This window comes from Gobius niger (assembly GCF_951799975.1).
Source record: "Gobius niger genome assembly, chromosome: 17".
NCBI lineage: Eukaryota > Metazoa > Chordata > Actinopteri > Gobiiformes > Gobiidae > Gobius > Gobius niger.
Window position 1 is genome coordinate 16,663,652 of NC_136868.1, and position 23,037 is coordinate 16,686,688.

Sequence of the window (23,037 nt, forward strand, 5' to 3'; positions counted from 1 at the left end):
CTAAACAAGTGAACCACTAACTCAGGTCAAAAACAGGAACTAAACCAGGCCTAAACCCGGACTAAACCAGATCGAAACAAGGTCCAAAGGTGTAAACCACTGAACCAAGTCTAAACTGGGACTAAACCAGAGAGGTCACTTTGAAAATACTTTTACTTTTAACTTAATTTAAAAATGTAGTAGAAAGTACAGATACAGGCTCTGAAATGTAGTGAAGAACAAGTAAAAAGTATTCATCATAAAATGTACTTAAGTAAAGTACCAAGCCTATAGTTTGTACTTTTTACTTACTTTCCACCACTAATGCACAAATGCACACTGTCGTGGTGTCCTTGGGCAAGACACTTCACCCGACTTGGCCCCAGTACCTGCGTATATTGTTGTATGAATGCGAGTGTGAGTGGGTGACATGGTCACTGATAAAGGTAGAAGAGCGCTATATAATTTGAGTCCATACCCTTTACATTTGGTGTCACTAACAAGTTTCTGTTTTGAGTTTTTATTTTTTATGAGTTTTGTTGCTTTTGTGACAAACTTTATCCTGGAATGTTCCACTGTGTGGCTTTAAGTTTAAGTGGGCTACCTATGAAATAATTTCCCACCCATCCTTATATTTTGTTGTTTGTAGAAGTCTTTTTAGCTGGCAAAGCAGGTAGGCTAATATATATTTGATTAGCATATTCTTGTGAAGAGAAAAAAATCTGTATGATTCAGATGTCCTCTCAGCCTAAACCCCTCAACAACTCTTGAATGCCAGAGTTTACGGACGTGTAAACATGACAGAGCAGTGTAGGCTGTGGATGTTGAGGGGGAGTAGCGCGTGGCACGTTGCCGAAGTGAACTCACTGACCCGCCCCTCAATACCACCAGCACTGGCCGCTGCTGCTGAGGCAGCCAGTCGGAGCAGTTCTGCTGCTCAGCTCAGTATGGCCAATTCAGCGATTGTTCGGATTGTGACACACGGTCTACCATTCAGAATGTTTTTACTCTGATCTTGGCTGGAATGCTTGCAGAATTATATTCCTGTTTAAATAGCCCACATGATTTGTTCTGACAATAGTTTGAATTTTCATATCGGCTAATATAGCCTACAGATTAGACTGAACGTTTTTCAAAACATATTTTGTGAGCCCATGCGTTTGAGAAAAAAAAAAACACCTTTAAAGGTTTCACATAGAAAACTCTATAATGCCCATTTCAAGATTATTTTTTTTTAGCCCATTTATTCAAAAGTATTTGTCATCCATCCATTTTATTCCACTTTATCCGGGGTCGGGTCGCGGAGGCACCCGAGCCGAAATGCCCAAACTTCCAGATCCATGCACACCACCTCCAGCTGTTCTGGGGGACCCAGAGGTGACACCAGGCCAGCTCAGAGATATAGTCCCTCCAGCATGTCCTGGGTCTTCCACGAGGCCTCCTCCCAATAGGACATGCCTGGAACACCTCCCGAGTCAGGCGACATCCGAAACAGATGCTTGAACCACCTCAGCTGGCTCCTTTCGACGTGAAGGACCACAGCACTGCCGACGCCTCCGATCCGGCTATCGATCTCACGCTCCATCCGTCCCTGAACTTTAACTCCTCCACGTATAAATCATAATATAAAGCTAAATATGATACTTAACGAAAACATTTTGTCTTTAAATTTTCTGCAGACAAAAAGCCATCCCGGTCAACATACCAGATTTTTTTTTTTATTGAGATATTTTTTGTAAAAGGGGAAATCCTTTTAATATGCTTTTGTACCTTTTACAAACATGAGTAATTATGCCAAAAGCTTACATTGAGGGAGTAGAAACCCTATTTTCAGAAAATTAGAAATTATGTAGTATAAAGTTAAATAAAAGATAATCCAAAGTGAATAAAAAAAAAATAGATATTACGTTTGGAAATTGTTTGCACCTACTGCCACCACAAGGATAAGTTATGTACTACCCCTACCCTCATGTCATAAAGTATAAGACAATGTTGATACACATCCAGAATGGTTTTCAAAATTTTAGTTAAGAATTTCAAGCATTTTATTGAAACAAATGTTTTCAGTCCCAGTCCCTTAAGCGTTGACAAAGCGTGCTTTGGGGCTTATTTCAACTTTCCAAAGCCTATTTTATTTATTCTTTACAGCAGCTTGTATAAGTCCAGAGAAAAGAAAAACACCTATACAACAGGTCATTTGGCACAATCAGCTCATACAACAGTTTTCCTCTGCTGGCATGTTGATTTAATAGCGTATCACAAAAAGGAAAAAACTCATTCACAACAGAGCTAGACAACATGTACAAAATGATGTTTCAGAAAATATGTCAATGTTGTATATAGTTTCCTTGTTGAGAGTAACCGCTCAACTGGGTGTGCTGCAATTCCTCCTATAACCTGACACCATTTAAACAGAACATTGATGTAGTGTCTGGTGTGTCATCTGGTGTTGTATAATACCTTACAATATATTAAACCAATTGCCTGAAGCAAAGGAGACTTAGCACTGACATAGAAATTAAGATTTCAAACGCTGTAGCAAATACTGAGAATGTTCCTTTGCATTTGGTAGAGCACTGCGGTCGTTCAAGTAACACTTTGGTAGAACACATGCTGGTCAAAACCATGTTTTGCATGCCAAATCAGTTGGACAAGTCCCTTTCTTGGTTAGATATGCCCACCTTTGATGTCATAATTAAAGGATTGTTCATTGTAACATACTGTATTTTATAATGCATGCACCCTGAAGTCTCAATTAGACAAACCCCCAGGAAACAGCGAGAAAGTGCAGATTTTTAAATTCACATAAAATGTAGCAATAATGACTAAGCCAGCTTTGTTTTCTACACAATGTCTTTTAGGCTGTTTGGACAGAGGTGCAGATAAGCAATACTTCACATGTCCTCTTTGTAAATTGGACATCACATTTGGGAAGGCAAAGTTGGCAGGCAGTTCGTCTGAGACCTTGGAGCAGTCCAGCCACCAGACTCCACTGAGATGGCTTCATCTTAACAGTCGTCCCAGCAGACAGTAGTGGGTTTACAGGTAAAAGTGTGATTAAAACGATTTCATGAGAAATGACACAGACGTCTGAAAATTTTGTTCCTAGAATAATAGATGATTTCAATTAACACAACGTTTTAAATAATGAAAATGGAAATGATTAAAAATGTCCAAAAAAAAAAAAATGGAATAAAGATGGCTACAAAAGCTACTACAAACTAAACCAGAAAGATAAAATTAAGATTTAAGTATTTATTACGGCATCTTGCCTTGAACTAAAATGATTACCCTGGAGTAAGTACCACTGACTAATGAGCAAGTTTAGCTTGTAAAAAGAAAAAAAAAAGAAAAATAAAGAAGGTGGCCAGTTTAAAGCTCTGACAGTAAATGTCCCTCATTAAGACAACTGCACTTTTGGAAAATTTGAGGAAAAAAAGGTTAAGCGCACAGTCCGGTTTCTGGCTGTGTGCATTTAAAGCAATGCTTTGATTAAATCAACAATATCTGTCTCTTTAAGAGAGAATAACTGAATGCCAACACATTGACAATTCTATGGGCAAGGCAGCTTCAGAGTACAATACTGGCAGACATTCAAGAAGTGAGGGAAAACAATAGACAGCTGATACTGAGGAGTGTGGAGCCGACTCATCCACCTGATTAAGTGTCAAAATAAATAGTGAAAAAACAGAGAAAGTAATTCATCATTAACATCACAACCATTCATTTAACTGATGTTTCATTCAAATATTTTATAAACTCAAAAGAAATGTCAATTTCAAAGTAGTGTCCCCCTTCTCTCCAGTTTCCAAGATTGTATAGCTCCCAAAAACAGTGCAAGTTTGTCTCCTTACCACTGTGCACTAGACGCAGGCTGGGATGCATTGTAACTACAAAGGATCTAGCCTCTATGGCCAAAAGATCCATCAAAAGACAAAAAAAAAAAAAAGAAGGTGTCCAGTTTATTCCTCACAAGAGCCTCTGGCCCTAATAAGGCTACTTTCCCTTCATGGAATCGCTCATGAGAGGATTTATAGAGCAAAAGAAGATCTATTTCTAAAGTTGCTGTTGATCATAATCGGCAATAAGTCTTTTAATATGTGCTAGTTTGTTGTGTAGATATTCACAACGGTTCTTCTCTTGACTGTAGTTGGGATTAGTCTGAAAAGAATTTAAGAACTTACAATTATCACTGTTATAGTATACTGTAGGCAGAAAAAACGTGAGCTTACCTTTTTGATTTTATGATACTCTTGAAGAATCTGATTATGGATTGTCTGCAAAAAGAGTAAAGAGTTTGACTTGATCAGGTCATGTTAGTGACAGTATTTTTGTGAAGTGAAGGAAATGTACCTTGTACTTGTCTGTGCCTTGTTGGAGCTGTTTCAGCTCATTGTCCAGCACGGTAAACTGCCGTGTGATGCCCTCTATCCGAGCATGCAGACCCCTGTACTCACTGTATTCTGCATTGAAATCGTTTTTATACTTTTGGCGTTGCTCAGAAGAGTCAATTACTGTGTACTTCCTGAAGTCATAAAATGTTATATGTTATATGAAGGTCTTACAAAAAGTGATGTGGAGGAGATGGCTAGAAAACACTTTACTTACATTAAATAGTCAGCCACCTCGGGGATTGACAAAGGAATACTGGTATTGTTGCACATCCCATTGAGATCTGAAAAGATTTGAAGGCGTTTGAACAAGTCAGTAACTAAACTCAACAGCAGGGGTCTCCAGATGCCTCCAGAATATATTTGGAGATTACACTGGTACATTGCAAATTGACTTCAAATGTTCATGCAAATACACTATAGTTCAGTAAATGTATCCAGTGAAGACGGGCTCACCTGTGCTTTTGTGTGGAATACTGTTGCTCTTCAGGTTTTCAGGACTTCCCTCACACGCTCTGGGCTCAGGCACTCTCTCTTCATGAACTTTTCTCTCCCCTTTTCCTTGCTCCTTTTCTTTTGTCCTTTCTCTGTCTTTGGTCTTCTCTTTATCTTTATGTTTTTTGGATTTCTTTTTTGACTTGTTGTTTAAGGTGGAAGGGCTCTTGTCCCGGGCCACTTTCAGGACAGTGTGTCTGGGGGAAGACGTACTGATGCTGGGGGTGGACACTGCTGCTGGGCCCAAGGAGAGGGAAGGTGCTTGACACAGTCTCTCTGTGCTTTCATGAGAGTCACAATCACGGCCATTATGGCTCGAATCGTTACTGACGTCTGAAAGTGCTTCGAATGGGCGAGGGATGTCCAGCGCTTGCAGCGGCTGTGTGCTGAACGTCATACCAGAATCCGAAAGAGAAACAGAAACTCCTGAATGGGCATCGGCTTTCCCATTGAATGAGCTGAGCTTGCCATTTACTGGGGCAGATGCAGCCTTGTTGGCGAGGTGTGATATTCTAGGCTTTTTGTTGAGAAGCGGGTCAATGAAGTCGTTAGCCGGCCGTTTCTGGGAGGAGGAAGGTTCTTCATGTGAGAAAGTGAAAATCCAAACAAAAACAAGAATTGCACTGCACGCGTGTCCAGCTTTCACCCACTGGGTGCTCAAAAAGAACACAGTGCGTTTGTGGGTTTAATAGTTTGAAGGGCTGGAACAAAGTGTAATTTTACAATATATCGCAATACATCTTTGTTGTGATACTCATATCTGATGCTATGCATTGCAATACTTTTGTTGTATAATTTTTTTTCAAGAGCTACATTGGTGCCAATTGGTTTAAACAAAATGGGATAATTTTAAAATATGTTGGCCATTTGCAGTTTTCAAAATGTTTTACTCAATGTCTGACTGATTTACATTTAATATAACCTTTGAAAACCTGTGCTTTGTCCTTCAATTCATTCAGGGTAATGTATTACAGTTCGTTATAATGGCATGTATTGCAATATGCAGTTTATCGGGCCCTCTGTATCGGGATATGTATTGTATCACAACAAAAGTGTATTGTCCCCAGCCCTAACAGTTTGAATGAAATAACAATTCTCCATAGGACCAGCACAAGTGGCACATTCAGTACGATCACATGTACTGTGGAGCGGACACACGTGCAGTGGAATTTGAGGGTAACTATGGTGGAACAAGAATAAAAACACAAAAAAAAGAGAAGGACTTCAGAGACCCACAACTTCACATCACAAGAGCACATGTATAGTAAAAGAATACACATTGTAAAGAATGAAGTCACCTGAGATGGTGAACTGCTGGCCTGCTCCTTGGGAGGGCTCTCTGGTGGAGGGGCCTGAGTCTGCTTCCTGTAACAGTACACACAACTGAGTTATCTGAACACATTGTTGCAAAAGCATTAAAAAGACTGTGTAAAAGCGTTTTTTAAATTTTTTAAAGTAATGATTTTTGGCTGTACTGCAGTGTGAGCTCAGAATGTGTTGTGCTGTTGTTGTCACAGCTGATGTCATTATCAGTAGGAGGCAGTTGTTTACAGCAGGTCTCATCACAGCTCCACCCAGGCTCCGTCTGTGGGTGTGGGTGTGTGTGTGTGCGTGCGTCCCAGTGCGTGTGGATGTAGAGGTTCAAGAGGAGCAGGAGCAAGATCCAGACGTAAGATGGCAGTACAAGTGATATGGCTGAACCTTGGACTGGTGCCACCTCACACTCAGATCAGTGTGTGCTGAACACTGTTGCATCATGAACGTTCCAACAGTGTTTCTGTGCTACTCTGCGTGACTGACTGCATTAGTGCCAAAAGTATGGAGGAGCTGGGGAGGGGGAGGTGGTATTAAGTCGTGGTTTGAGCCTGTGAGCTGATAAACTGACCAAGAGAGTTCAAAGTACAGTAAACAGCACACACACAAACCAAAACCAAGTAAAAACAGACTTTACACTCCAATTTGAAATGAAACAGCTGTTATGCTTAAACACCCAACATCGGGGTCTGTGTGCACACAAGTCACAAACACAAATGTTGTCCTTACCATTATTAGCTAGTTTGTACAAGACTGCTTTTTCAATATTCTGAAGCTTTTTCTACGAGAAAGAAACCCTGCATTTCCTGCGACCTACAAATAGGAGACTCCAGCACAGTGCCGTTTTGTAGATACAGGCGATACTTTCTACAGTATGTTTGCAAAGCCATGTTTGAACAGTCAAGTGTTTCATAATATCAAGACAGAGTAGGAAAAATAAACATCGCCCTGTCTTTTGGGAAATCGACTACTACAACAGAAGCAGTACCTTCTACCATACTAGAACAACCAAAGAAAAATGTGTAAAAAAGAAATACAAATACCTAAAGAGGATTCTCTTCAGAAGCTGTTGGTCTCCTTCTGTGTAACCAGGCCAGTCAGTCTGAAGTTCCTTATAAAAAATGTCCTTTAATGTAAAGGTGTTGTCCTTCCCATTCAGAATACCCACCTACAGCATAATAAAGAACAATGAACCAGTTGGCAACATAAAGCTGTATCTGTGTATGACTGTAGTGATGACATGTTTGTAAACCTGTTGCAGGTGGCTGTCCAGAGACTCCTTGTCCGATTGCGAGAGACCATCTTTTTGTAATCTCAGTATTAGCTCTGGCTTCTTATAAGGCTTAAGGGCCAGGAAGTGAATGAGCCGCTCCCGCAGTGGCCTGTGCTGCGTTGTAACCTTCTTCACATTTCCACTGGAGATGATCACAGGTCGAGATGTTCTCCGTGAAGGGGCAATGTCTGAGAGACCAGGTGCCGGTTTCCGGATCTGGACTTTCTTACCTGAGACCACAACAGCTAAAAACTTAAATATACAAGTAAAAAACAAAAACAAACAAACCAAAATAATCCATAGCAAGTTACTTCATCATATATTGGTCAAAAAAGATAATTATCGTGTCAAATCAAGTTGTTTTTATATGTTTACTCTGTATATAGAAGTTATAAGACATTTAGGGCCAGATCTTGTGCCTGGTGCAAAGGACAGTCTTGATCAAAGCGAATACGCAAATACAACTTTGCTTTTGCCGGTAGCCTGAAAGCGTCGCTTCGGGATAAACGTGAGTCGGCAAAGGTGTGTACTACAAGCAGCGCTGACTTCAACGAGCGCTTGCTGCATTCCCTTTGTTTAATCTCCTGCAAGGGCGCTCTTACACTTTCATGTCCATCCAAACCCTGTGGCACCGTTGCTCAACGCGCACACGCACGGATGTAAGCAGCTGATATGAGCGGCTGCGTTTGTTACACTAAAAAAGTGAGCAAAGGCTGTTTTTACAACGTGTTTAAGTGCCGCTGTGCTGCGTTTACCTCCTGATGAAAGAGAGCGCATCAGCGGTGGTCGTCGTAATAAGTCTCATGTTTCCTTTTTGCATTGCTGCTCCTCGTGTACCGCTCCGTCCAAAATCCAAGGAGCGAATTTCACAAACCGGGCGCATGGCAAACTTTAACTCATCAATTCAGCCCCTTCAAGAATCCAGCAACTGTAGCGCAACTGTTCCGATAAGCTACAATTTCCTTGCAACTACTGCATAACGCAACTTCTCCGCAGCCAATATGACAATTTCTGATCAATTCAATCATTTTCATTCGGTAATCTATATTTGCGTATTTGAGAGGCCGAGGGCTGCTACCTCTTTCCCCGCCCGCCTCACGCTCATCTCAGACCTGACTTTGCATTGAGTGGAGGGACAGCTGTATTTCGTTCAGCTTTATTACACATCGCGCTGCTCCAGGTATGAGACTGAAGATTGCAAGGAGCGCTACCTGTCTGCGCCATCATCTGCTTTACGGCTTGCACTAAGAATCACAAGATCCGTCCCTTAGAGTAACTGCAAAACATTTAATTTGATGGCTACAAATACACACACGTGCGACAAAAAAAAACAACGGACAGTCCATTTCAGATTGTGGGACAGTTTGCCTATATTATAGAGCTCTCAGGTGAAGTGGTGTGATCACTGACTTCTCATCAAAAACAGATGTGTTGTGTCTTGATTTACCAAACGCTGTGGCCTGCATAGACCAACATGCCTTCTTACCTACATATCTGCCCCCGGGTTTAATGACGATGGCACCCCTACTGCGAGTCTCCTCCTCCACCTGTGCCATATTCTCTCTGGCCTTCTGGTAGGAGTCATCTGTGGCACAAACTGTGATCTTGTCCTGGATCCCACCCAAACAGTCCAGCTGAATGCTCCCTTCACTGAGAAAAGAGATGACACTTTCAACATTAAGGTCAAGTATATGACCTATATGCTATTTGTGTCAAATGGTTTTGAAATATTTGAAGGAAGTCCAAGGCTGTTGTTCCTGTTTTACGGTTCCTTAACTTCCACAATGACATTTGTTTTTTATGTACAAGACTAGAGAACTGCTTACTCGTCGGCCATCAAAACTACAAGCTTAAAACAACCTTTTAATCTTTCTAGGGTGACATATTAAATCATCCGAGTCATCTAGGTCTTGTTTAAGTGTGAGATTTGATTACATTATTGACAGAACAGTTTGCTCCTTTGCTCACATTCTCAAGCAAACAGAACATTCATTTTGTTCTCATTGCAGTTCAATAGCATAGATAGTTTTGCAATTTTCTTACTGAACATTTCCACAGCCAAAGTACAAACAGTACATTTTTGGCACTTTACCTGGTGATGTACTGCTGAATGCAGTCAAAGCTGCCCTGGGGGTTGTCTCTACCCACATGGGACAGGTAGAAAGTAAACGTTTGTGCTTCAATAGAGATTTCTGATCTTGGTATTGAGATTTTCTGTTGAGAGAGAGAGAGAGAGAAAAAAAGTTCATTTCCAGTAACATTTCCTATATGCATTTACTTTAGGGACAGCAATATAACTCAAATTTACACACATTAATCCTTGAAATAATAAACTATGAAGCTCACAATTCTTCTTTAAAAAGGACAATCACTCCAGCAAGGAATGTACGAACTACAAATTTAATGAAATCATATTCTTATTCTGTAAAAATGGGACACCTTTAAAAAAATGTCAAAACACAGAGCAGGACAGTAATACTTTGCAAATGTGGAGTTGACATGCTACGAACCAGTTCTGTCCTGCTTCAAGAGTGGATTGTTTGTTCAATTCGCTTTCTACTACAAACATACCAGGGGAAAGATTGAAGTGACCAATTTTGGAGTCTTTTGTCACAGTCTTTAATGAACAAGCCGACCGCTGCCACTTAGCCGACCTCGGCAGTGCCCGGACACGTGCACAAACCTCAGGCAGTTCAGCTCTGTTTACCCAAGACCCCACATGTGAAGGCTGCAGGTGGCCAGCTATAAATAATTATGAGATTGTCCTCACTCTACTCCTGCTTTCAACATGTGATCGATTTTACCCATCTGACATTTTTGCAGCTTGTAGTCAACTCCTGGGAATGTTTTAATAATAATAAAAATAGATAGTAACAACATAATTATAAATAGTTACAACTGTGTCATTTGTGACTAAATACCTAATTTTAATTTAACTAAATTATAAACACATGTCTAACAAGAAAAACACCACTCACTTAATCACTGCATTACTAAAAGCATAAATTAAATACTCTCTATTAATAAAATGAAGTAACTTTACTTTGAGTACAAATTTCTGAGTTCCACAATAGAGCTTGTCAATAAAGTACTTCAATTGCTTCAAAGGACAGGTTTGTTTGTCTTTTACCAGCTTTACTAGTTCGACGAAGGCTACAGGAAGTATCTAAAATTAGTAAAGCAGGTAAACAAACACACCCGTCTTCCAGAAAAGAAAAGAGCAAACAGTCAAAACTAAGACAGATCCTTTAAAATGGAAAGAACAAGTTAACAAAACGTTTTTCACACGTTTGAATATTTTGTTTGGTAAGGTCGTATAAAATGCAGGACTCTGACAGTGGGCACTAGCCACCAGCTCAGTGAGTTTAGATCTGCTTCTGAAAGCAAGGCATTTGATCTTTCATTACACCACTATGAGTGTTTTGGTTTAGTTTCATGTTCCAAATCAGTATCAGTAACATTTCTGAATCAAAAAGGTCAAGCTCATATGTTAACACTTTGCTGACCAACATCAGTCTGAACTGAGGGGAAATAGTGGTCATGGTGGTTGAAAAGGTCACCTGGTAAATAGTATGAAATACGAGACTTCTGGCCGACTGTTCTCAAACAGACTGCACCAGGGTCCCACTGATATCAAACTTGTGCAGAAACTGGGATTTGCTATTTGACTTGGACGGAGACTTAGACTTGTGAAGTGAGCCTAATGCAGACCAAATAAAACGCACACTTTAGTTGTATTTTGTCCTTTTTTTATATATATATATTTGCAATTCTTGCCAAATATGAATTTGACCAGTATAGGTTATAACTGGAGGACAAATATGTCCCTTTAGATAAATATACTGTACTTTCCCCACCACTTCTAAAGTGTTGCTATGCACAAATAGTAGTGTAGCATCTGATAAAATGCCAATATGTTCAGTATTTTGTTGGGTATTTGAATATGCATCTATATCCATTTAGACCATGCCCCACCATATTTCTTCTAGCACGTTGCCTGCCACTGCTATACCATTCCTATCTGCAGGATAAACACTGTGTCCGATACCATGTTGGTCTGGAAATGGCTGTGTTCAAGTGGAAACCAAGGATCTGCGAGTGCGTAAATCTGAGCTGATGAGGGACAAAGGAGCTGCTCTGGGAGTGACGCAGTTCCCTGTGACTCACGTCGAGGCTCCTCCACAACAAATGGCTGGGACCATGTGGGGCTCTCTCACTGTGGCTTTGACATGACAACGGTGTTTTCATGAGAAGGGTACTCCGACCACCACGTCCAACTACTTGCAGACAAAGTCTCCGTTTTAGTTCCTCTGGACCCGAGTGCTGCCTTTGACAGTGGACCATGAGATCTTACTACAGAGGTTAGAAAACTGGGTGGGACTCTGGGGTACTGCCCTTAACTGGTTCAAGTCCTGTCTCGAGGACAGGACGTACTTTGTTGAAATTGGGAACTCTGTCTTACCATTACGTGTGGGGTATACCTTGGCCAAAACCAAACCAAAAGTCCGAGAACGTGAAATCTTTGGAGGCCGCCGTCTTCCCCGCTCACTATTTCCCCAATAGGGATAAGCGATGTCATTTACGAATCAGTTTATCGTTTTTGAAAAACCCATCACGGACAGAGTTAGTGATGGCCAGATGGTGGGGCACATATTAAAAACATTACATTAGATGTAAATACTGGAGTAAACGTCTCTGTTTTCACCCTAGATCTAGTGGCTAGTATCAAAAACCACCACCACATAAATGAAGCCACTAAAAAGTATAATACTAAAGACAAGCCAACAATTTTTTTGAGCAGGCTATTTTAATTTTTATTTAGTGTTATCTTCATGACAAACATCTACCACAATGAATACGGAAATTTATTTGGATAAGACACTGCCAACTCATTGGGAAATAACAACAGGAAGAGCAGCACCTCCTGAGAATTCACTCGGAAGTCATGTGTCACGCACATGCATATAGCCTATTGATTTCATAGAACAGATGCAAGTTTATTCCATAGAGTCTTGAAACATGCAAAAGTGGAAAGATAGACTGATTACAACGGCAACAGTCTTTTTACATGGAAACTCAAATTGCATCTTCATATCCAACTTTGATCTTGACCAATAACCTTCCCTTCAATCCCTTCTTCTGCAATCCTGCTTTTGTTTTCCGCTTTTGAGATCCACAAACAACACTCAAATTACAACAATGATCAATCAGATGGACAGAGACGTCTCCTAAAGTTAGTTACAGCTTGCCTGGCACGCCATACTATTCTCCTCTGTTTATTCCAAACTGGAGACCACTTTCTTTCAAATATAAAGAAGAGAAAGAAGTGAGTATGGCTGCCCAGGCCCATTAACAGCTGTTAATCCAAAAATTGCCAGTTCTGGGTCCTGGGTGATTTTGAGAAAGACCATGTCATTCATATGTAAATTATTTCCCCCCTATTCCATTACCAGCACGAAAAATGTAAACTTCAGGCGAGTCGCTGAAAACAGGGAAATGGGTACCTGGCCTTTCATTCGTTTCATTTCTAGATGAATACGCTGTGTAAAGGTAAAAAGAACGTGTCGTACATGAGGCTTAGCTTTAGTACATGCAGAGAGCTGGTCCTTTAACAGAGTACCACTTGTACTAGTTCACCATTCAGATGGGAACAGAAGAGAGGCTTCAGCATCAAAGGCTACACTCAACAATTAGACACATTGATGTCATCTTTGGAAAGCGATCAGATATCAAAATTGTTCCGTTTTGTTTTCTAGAGCAAGAAACATGGCCATAGCTCGCTCATCACATTTGCTCAGCCGTATGAATGAAAAAGAAAAAAAAAAATGAATGGATTTCATCAAGTGCTGGGCCATCTGTTGAAGAGATGAGCCACGTTCACACTTCTGCTGTCCTTTCTCAATTCAACAACAGATCCTCAGTGTGTAGCTGCTACTTGAGTACATCTACACGTTCATACCATCATTATGTCATCCGGTACACCGTGGTTAGAAATGTTTGTTCTTCACTGCTAAAGTTGTAGGAGGTTTTCGTGACAAGATCCCACGAGCTTCCATAATCAACTTTAGAGAGGTGCATTCATTACCGATGCATGCCTGACTAGTTCTCCACAGGCAGGCTGACACTTGTACAGGCTGTTACCCCTGTGGGAAACTTAAAATTCTTTGAACAAGTCAGATATGGGCAACAGTCACCAACACAGATCGCAAACGAGTCGAGGACTGAAGTCTCATCAAAATGGACCAAACTTTTCTGCGATCAAGCAAACTAAAACGGTAGAGAGAGAAGAATTTGTGGTGGATGTTTATGGTTGCTTCTTTGCCTGGCGCAGGTACATCTTTGACAGTACAGGAATGTCCCCTTCATTTGCAGTCTGCTTGAGGGCCTTACGAGTACGTATAATCAAGCCTGTCACGATAATTACTATATCCACTTATTGTTCAATAAAAAACAGAAAAACGATACTTTGATTTCTGCCTCGATATATATCGTCTGTACATTTATTAGCATTTTCCCCTGATTTCTTCTTGTAAAACTTTGATTTCTAATAGAAGCAAATTGAGTTACATCATATTTCATGTTTATTGCAGCTTGAGTGGTGTTTTAGGATGTGATTATGCACTTTTAGAACAAACGTTTACTGTTGTTTTTATGCCTGAGTTGACAGTATCTAGTATCGTTGGAGTCAATATCGTTTATCGCGATACTTTCCTGTCTCAATATATCGAACTTCAAATTTGTTATCGTGACAGACCTACGTATAATGTGTTCAGACATACTATAGATAACAAAAGATGCATCTGGTGTGAGGTTTGTTCAGTCACAGGAAGTAATAAGGCAGTAGTGGCGCGAGTGAGTGAGTGAATAACGTCTTACCCCTTGGTTTCCATTAAATCTGATCAATGGCCGCGATGACAGCACCTGTAAGAAAGAAACGCCATTAATGTACCATAAATTTAATGGCATCTTCAGACGGACATAATGAAGTGCTTCTAAGTGCACAAGCGTTCACACAGAAACAATAATGTAATCAGAAAAGAGTAATGCATCAGGATTGGCAGCGCGGCGCCGTCGGCTTGTGTTGATGATGGGTTTAACTTTGGCACAAGACAGGAATATATTTATACCATTAAATACATGGCCCTTTTCTCTCCAACATACCTATTTTGCACAGGTAAATGCCTTCCTGTTTGTGGATGAGGTAAACCAAAACGAAAATCAGCATCGCGGACTTGAACTCTGACTGCTTTAGGTGATAGTGACTCGACTCAGGACTCCATTTTAATGACCGACTCGCACGTTCAGAACATAACCTAGCAAACTGAAGAGATAGACTTGGACTGTCAAACGTGAAAAAAACCCATTAAGATGTGCGGGACGTGTAGAAAGGAGTTGGCCCGCGGTAAACTGTTCAAACTCCACTACCACCTGCAGCTAAAGGGGAATTTTATTATTGCCACAAGCTTCTGAGCAAGAGCTGTGCCTCCAAGTTTCAACCTGGAACACATTTAATAAAATCCAAGTTTGCTGTCGTTTCACTGGAGCACAGCTGGGCTCAAAGCACTTTATTAAAAACAGACGAGTGGAGGATATGTGAGGTCTGTCCATTTGTGGCCCTTAGAACCAAATGACTCATCAAAAATCATGACACACGATTGGAGACACAAAATTAAGAAATCTTTGGAGGCTTTACTGTTGCTATATTACCTTAGCCTGTGTGATGAAAGAAAGTTTCTGCAAATACAAACACTTCTGGGGTTGCCATCAGAAACCATCACACTTCGATGTACATTTTGGTAAGGTAATGTATACTTTATTCTCCCCGTAGGGAAATTTATCCTCTGCATTTGACCCATCCTTCCGCTGGGGCAACCCATAGGGAGCAGTGGGCGAAGGCAAAGACGCAACCAGGGACGCATCTCCAGCTGTGGAGCCAGGCGACTGGTCAGAATCACCGGGTGAGGATCCACCGGTTACATGTTTTTTAGTGGTAGATTTACACCTAGTTTTCCATCAAATACCCTGACACAACCCTCCCCAGTCATAACTGACTGATTGGGACATGCACAAAGATTGTGGTTGATCGCATAGTTGCATTACACTTACAGAGAATTGACAAATATTTCAGGCCTGATAGTTTTAGTGTTTTTAGCATCAACAAAACCAGCAAACTTTCATCAAAAAGACTTTAAAAAAAACGTCCAATGGGAAAATGTCAACATTCATAGCTTTTTGCAAGAGTTACTTATGATGTACACTCCTGGGGTGTCACAGCCTATCCAGAACACCATACCTTTCATGGAGCTTTCCCCTGCAATGTTTTACACTGCACCCCTTTTAGCACTCCCACCCGGTGCACCCCTCCCCCCCTTACCCAGCAGCTCTCTACAGCAGTGCTAACATAGTGCTACTCTCAGCCTGTTCATTTGAATGGGCTGCTGACATGTCACTATTCTCTGGGACCTGAGCCCAGAATGTTCCACACAGGGCTAACCTTAGGGACCATGACGAGGCTGCGGGACGGTCCCACACACGCAAAAACCAGGGACAGAAGAACGGGGCGTGCCTAACAAGAGCCTTTACATTCGACATAAATCTAAAGTGTGGCGACAAAGTAGTTTCAGTGCATTCCCTTTGCAATGACAGAAACTAAAGGAACGACAAGACACTGACAACTGGCTAACTCGATAAACTGCACTTTTCTGAAGCTTACGGGGGAAATGCACTGCATTTATGGCACAGCACGATATCTGAACAACATGTGGTGATAACAGTGCTGTAAACATTGTGACAACACTTGCATAATAAGTAGCAATGCTTGGATAAAAACGTTGCAGGAATTATAATAAAAAGCCCAGAGAGAAAATAATACAAGTTTGAGATTAAAACGCTCCATGACTACTATCAGTCTTAATTGGTGAACATGTGCGCCAAAACAAGATGAAAGGCCACTGTTTCTTGGTATAACTTAAGTGGATGTTAAGCTTGCTGATAAAGTTATGTATAGTGGAGCCATGTACTGTTGGAATTAATTGAAAATGTTAAGTCAACTTTTTTTTACATTGAATTCATACAGTATAAGGTAAAAAGTAAAAGGTTGACATAACATTTTCAATTATATGAGACAATGACCTCTAGCTAGAGGTGGGCAATTTGCCAAAGTGTGGGTATTCCATTAAATATTGCATAGCTTAAAATGTTCGGTCTATAAAAGATGGTTAAGTAATACACAAGTTGAACCGGGCTTTATAAAGCCTAGTCCCACTAAAAGCCTCTAAAAAACTTCTTTATGCAGATCTATTCATAGAGCAGCTTAATGCAAATAACACAGTCACACATAAGTGTTAGGCCCTGCTGCCAAAGAGCTCCTTTGTTTTGCAGCGGAGGCACACAGAAATAGCAGAGCTCAAATCCCAGTGCTGTGGTTGTGGCTGCCACATAGTCAGGTGTTTAGTTGCATCTCACTCTAAAGAGATGTTCCACCTGTCTAGGATTTCAAAGGTGAAAAAGAACAACACTTAATCCCACTCTTCCACAGGAGGTTCATGGCACGAAGTGACCATAGGGTTAACTGAACGACACACTGTACAGCAGACGTTTAACAAAAACGGTTTAACACGACACGAGAAAGTCTCAGCGTGTGGCCTCAAAGTGTTGTTAAGACGGTTTCATTTAGGCGGAAGTTTTTGGCATCAAGTCTAAGACTATTTTGAAATGGGACCAAGACTGTACAACTTCTTGCCCCCCGTTACCGCGACATGCGCCTCTGCTCAGCTGCAGACAAAACAGTGCTAACCAAAACTTACATCATGCAATTTCAGTCGGGCTCCGATCGACGCGACAGCAGAAACAACAGATTTGTGAATTAAAAGCTCAGAATTCCTGTCAATATTTTACTATTTTGAACGTCACATCTTTTACAACAGTTTTCACCGTCTCTGATTGAGAAGAGAAAAGTTACCTGCACGATTGCAAATATGTTTGCATAGTTGTTTTGACGACTTAAAGTGACATTAAACAGTCTATTGTGAGGCAACATGAGCCATACTGCGGAAAATGGGGAACTGTTCTGAATTATGAGAAAAATAAAGATCTAGTTTACTAGGGAAGCAGGGTGGGTTGGATCACGTGAAGGTTGGGTCTCGCTCTCGCAGTGTTTTAGGGCTAATAAGAGATCGTGGGACTGTGGGGCCATGGTCAGTGTGATATCACACACTGTTCATGAATGCAAGACGGCAGAGCTTCCTGAAAGCTGAGTAAACTCAGCTAATGTGGGGAGGGTTGGGTCACACAGAAGACATTATTAAAGACGGTTGTTCTCATGCTAGGTACCCCTTTATCTGTAGGAGGCACTTGCACATGAAGTTGAATCTAAGGATTGTAAGTTGAAAGTTGAAAGTGGTATGAAGTATAAGGATTTGGTTCGTAAAAAAAAATCTATAAAAACATACACAGTGCATTAAGTATGCTTTGAAATGCAGGTATCTACTGAAGCAGGTTGCGATGTGGCTTCTGTGAAAGAGCTGGCTCACAGCCCAATAGTGCGCCTGCGCCCAAGGCCAGTGGAGGAGGTCACACACACTACAGCAGCTCTCACTGTGCACATGGACAAGGAGGAGGTTTTCACAAACGGCTGATCCAATCAGGGCACGTAACAGTGGGATATTTTAGCCTGTTTGTGTGAGGTATAGAAAACCAAACTTATGAGAATTATATATCTTACAGTCTCATAACTGAGCTGTAATCTTAGCTTTGGAGAAAGTCCAGCAGCTCAGCTGTTTTATCAGATGGATACAAAGAAGACATTCCTGAGAGATTTCAATGGAGTTGCCAAACCAGACATGCAAAGTCTTAGTAATTCACGCTGCAACATAAGCAACATACAGGAGCATCTTGAATCATTTACCTCAGGAATTGGGGATTGTTTGTGGGCTCTTTGCAAAATATACAAACCAACATGACATGTTGAGCAAATATTTGCACTTTTTAGGCAATGCTATCAGCTTTGAAGCTCCATCTTAGACTTAAGGTAGCTACCCATACCGTTACCACAGGGTGTCAAAAACAGTGAAGCCTGTAAAAAGAAAACTAAGCCTTTTCTTTCTCTGAGTTGAGGGTTATTATATCTTGCAGAGTTAAATACTGGTATTTAAAGTGCATGACAGGTTTTAATCCCTTTATAATGATGACTTGGTTAGATGGGTAACATCTGTAATAATCAGTTTTATTTCAGTGAAGCAGCAGTTATTTATACTTACATTTTTAAGCTGATGACATAGAGGATCTATAGGATTCTGACTCACTCATTTCTCACTGGCATAACATGGTTGCACAGCAACAGTTTAAAAACTTTTACCTCTATGCAAGAGAGGACACACTCTGTGCACATTGTGTTAGCCGTCGAATACCGGACCAGTTTAAATTGACCGTGTCTCCTTTTATGAGAAGCGGTCATTGGACAGACCTATGTCACTTCCGGTCTGTCCAATAAGGAAGTCAAACAACATTGCTAAAAATCTCAAACTAGCGAAAATGTACTACATTTTTTTTGTTAAATCTTAACTATAATTGTGTAAACTATGTTTGTGTTTATATTTGTGTCTAACACAATTGATCGGTAATTTAAACGAACACATACAAGTTATTGCTTTGCTTATTTTATGTCTTGTTTGAGTTTATGTACTACTCGCCAAAATCTACATCATTCAAGTCTGCGATACCAGTGTTGGAACAATCCTCTCATAGGCCGATATTTTGGAACGATTGATGCTACACAATTTACCTTATTTTCTCATTTTACTTCAACCGAAAAAAATAATAAAATAAAAATAGAATATAAAATAAAAAAAGTCTAAGAGTATTAAACATTCATGGTTTTAAAAACGTTTGAAGTTATTATCACACAGTGTCCACACTCTAAAGTCATCAAGACAAAACGCCAGCGGAGTGTTCACAGGTAAAATCATCACAAATATTTGTGGACCAAAGACCAGAGGCATTTGCGCAACACATAGGACATCAACTGAGTCAACGTGCTCTGCGTACAGTGACACCAGGTTGCCATGGTCCCATTGCACACTGACATTTAGAGTCATATTTGGCCTTAGGAGTTATGGTCATCTGCAGTGACTGAGCTCTGTAAAGTAAGGAGTCAGCATTCTTTAAATAACCCAGCTACAAGCAAGGGCTGACCAGCGTCAAGCAACCATATCCTCGCCTCGCCTCCGTTACATCCCCACAGCAGTGCAGTTCAGAGGGGAGTCCCCCCAAAAACACACAGTTGGGTCACCTCAGTCAAGTGGGAGGAGGCAAGGGCCAATCGGGCAGCACTTTTCAAAATAGTGTACAGTAGATACAGCGTAAAATTATATTTTCAAATATCACTAGCACTGACTGTAAGCTAAATACTAAATTCAAACAAATAGTGATACTATTTTATTTATTCCTAATTTCTGAAATGCATTTTTTTGTGTGGACGAGCTTTGGGGGCCCAGCAATGTCGCCCCACTTTGGGAACTCCTGAAGGCTTTTGTTTTGATGCAGCATTAGTCATTAAAAAGAACTACATTTTGTATCGCTATTAATGTGAGAATAAGAAACAAAAATAATTACCATAGTTTAAGGGATTAATGATCTTTATTTTAAAAAAGTCTGCTATTCTGTTCAAAACAAAATGTTTAATTCACAAGCCTTAAAACCACATTTCAGTCACAACTGACTGAAGCCGAGCCTATTTTTACTCTTTTGCTTTATAGTAGCAACGGAGTACGACAGGAAGCAGGGATAAAGAGGCGAATGACATGGAACAAACAGCCTGGGGCCAGCACTCAGACCTGCTGCGGCTCATGCACTCTTCCAGGTATTAACCTAATGTGACAACCTTTCCTAAAAACATACATTGCTTACATCACGGGGGAATTATTCAGAAGCATGACTCTCCCCCCATTTCTCACTGCTCTGTCCATAAGCGCAGCTCGGTGACGCTCAAGTGGCCTTAGTCACTTCCTTGCTGATGTCAGAGTCAGTAAGTCTGGGCTGCAGCTGAAGCTCCGCCCACTCCTCTCTACTCAGAAATATCAACAGAAACCAGCTGACTGTCATGTCTTCCACAGGGCAGCCAGTGACTTGGAGCAAAATGTCCTTAGACGACGTGCTACAAAACAAGAGGCCCGTTTATACACCACAGGGTAATTTAACATTGACTGATTTTTTAAAAGCCATCCAAGTTCACCAGTTCAATAAGCATCACGCATTCGGTTAGAATAGTACACATGAGCCAATTATATATATTGCCAACTTTTGATATTAATTCAAAGTGCAATAAAATCCTGGTCAATGACAATATTCAAATTATCTATTGTGAAGTATACTTTAGTAGAGATCTTATCAGCTGGGGTGGGTTGAGGAGGGTTCACTCCTCTCTTCCGAAGCCTTGTTTGTCTTGTCAAATGCCCCCAGCTTGTTAAACACACAAGCTCGAAGCATGTTTAAATTCTTGTGTGTTACATTTACATTTGTGTCTTATGTTTAAGCAGAGCAAAAACAAACTACGAGAACAGCAGTCACCTCACAGGGCCTCCAGTTGATCTAGTTCTTCTGAATATGGTTCACAGCCCTGTCCTGGTATGCAGTACACTTACAAAAGTCTGAATCCTGTGCAGATTTACATTGTCATTGACTTACACAGGCCATGGAAATTACAGTTATCTAGCATGGACTGTAACCGGGCCTGCCTGACTCTGCCAAACAACCATTACAAATGCGTCCAAGTGTCTATGGTCAGGCCTCCAATACCGTACATTACAAACTACCTTCACTCTGACCAATGTGGAGGTGTCATTGGGGGAGACGAACAGGAAAGAGTCATGAGTAACTTTTGAATTTATGCACTGGACACTCTGGAAACTCTGCTGTAACAGGCATTCATGAACAAGCCTGGTCAAGATGCAAGGAAGGCTATTAAGAAGCAAAAAGGATAGGAAGTAGTGTCAAATTATTTATATAATGTCAGATATGTGGATACATTTATACCCATTTAAAATAAAGTTACGTTGTAAAGTAGTAAAGTTGGGAGCACTCTAGACAATAATACGTTTTGCCAGAACTCATTTTAACCCTGAAATTATCAAAAAGGTGGAATATCTGCACAAAAAAGTTGAGTGTGATGTATGTTGTATAAAATACTAGCAACTACACAAACAGGGAAAGAAAAGCCATTTTAATATACTGAGGTTTCAATAAATGTGCTTTCACTGGAGGGGAAATAAGGGAACACCTTTAACCACTAAATCAGCCACTGGAAGTCACAAAATTACCTGACAGCTTTATTATTTGGGCTTATCTGAGTCACTGTCCGGCTGCATGGCCACTGAAGCTAGAGATAATACCCGTTCCTCCTGGCCTGCCAGGTTTTCCCTGTCAAATATTTATAGAAGCTGAAACATAAGATGGCCATCATCAGACTTATAGCTCTCTGCACAAGGTGCAAAGCAAACTGCAGTGCAAAACAACACAAGTACAGACACACAAGAACAAATAAGGTAGAGAGAAAATGTAAATAAAGTTGATGACTTTATATTATATGTGTTACATTGATACTTGAGTGGGACAGCCATATTGGTCTTCAATTGTGTAGAGGGAGAAAGCTAAATCTGATTACATTATCGTTTCTCTGAATGTTGGTGTGGTTTGAACATCTAAAGACTGCAGATATTTGATACAGGACCGAAGAAACGGGTTACAAAAAGCACTAGTACTAAAAATATACAGCGAAGTCAGGCCTCGCCTATTTGATCTCTTACTTTGACGTTTGGGAAAGTGGAGCTAGTTTAGCTAGCTTGGCTGGCCATGAAAACTCAAAAGTAACAAGTAACATTTGAACAGCCCATAAGTTTTTAGGCTTTCTTATATTTGTTGGATTACGGAAACAAAATTGAAACGAACAAATGCGAGTAACAGATACAAATTACGGACTTTAACCATAAACTAAAGGCCAAGAAATAACTGTTGCTGACGGTCAGTGTCCAGACGAGCGAAGCACGAAGCTTGACAAATCGACAGCTTTAGCAATCGCACTGAAGTCAGTCTGAGTGAAGCCAAAAGGCATCGAAGAAAGAAACGGCCATACTGGTGAACTTTACAAGTTGTGTGCCAGCGGTCTCTTTAACGATCTACTTCTGAAGCTAACCCAGACTGCTTAAAGTGGAGTGCTTCAAGTGAACATCGCAGCGTGAAGGCAGCAGAGTCAGGACTTGCCTCACTCTCCTGTCACAGCCGCCTGGACAGACTTCAAAAGAAACCCATATGTCACGGCTCGGGAGACCGTCGCTTACCTTGCCGCTCTGGTAGCCTTCAAATGCTTTCAGGGCGCTGTCAGTAAGTTTAACGTGAAAGACAGAGACATTACTGCCATTGCTCACTCTTCCACAGGACAGTCCGTAGCACTGCTCCTCCTTCAGCGCCGCCATCTTGCTACCGTTCCCACGCGCACGCACGCACTCACTCTGTCGTAAACCGAGAAGTCCCGGTGCTTTTCAGCGAATATCCAATAAACAGCCACTGAGCAGTAAAGCCCAGCAGCCACGT

At 40.9% G+C, this 23,037-nt stretch overlaps 1 protein-coding gene across 1 annotated transcript; it reads right to left on the reverse strand.

Annotated features, from left to right (window-relative positions):
- Positions 1–1,968: 1,968 nt before the first annotated feature.
- On the reverse strand, positions 1,969–22,952 carry ell (elongation factor RNA polymerase II). The gene is made up of 12 exons (XM_079575307.1): positions 22,785–22,952; positions 14,329–14,373; positions 9,545–9,666; positions 8,939–9,102; positions 7,432–7,682; positions 7,223–7,347; positions 6,164–6,230; positions 4,827–5,427; positions 4,588–4,654; positions 4,333–4,504; positions 4,212–4,256; positions 1,969–4,140 (listed from the first exon to the last, which is right to left on the reverse strand). The coding sequence occupies exons 1-12, from the start codon at positions 22,917–22,919 to the stop codon at positions 4,036–4,038; spliced, it is 1,899 nt and encodes a 632-aa protein (XP_079431433.1). The 5' UTR covers positions 22,920–22,952; the 3' UTR covers positions 1,969–4,035.
- Between the last annotated feature and the right edge of the window lie 85 nt (positions 22,953–23,037).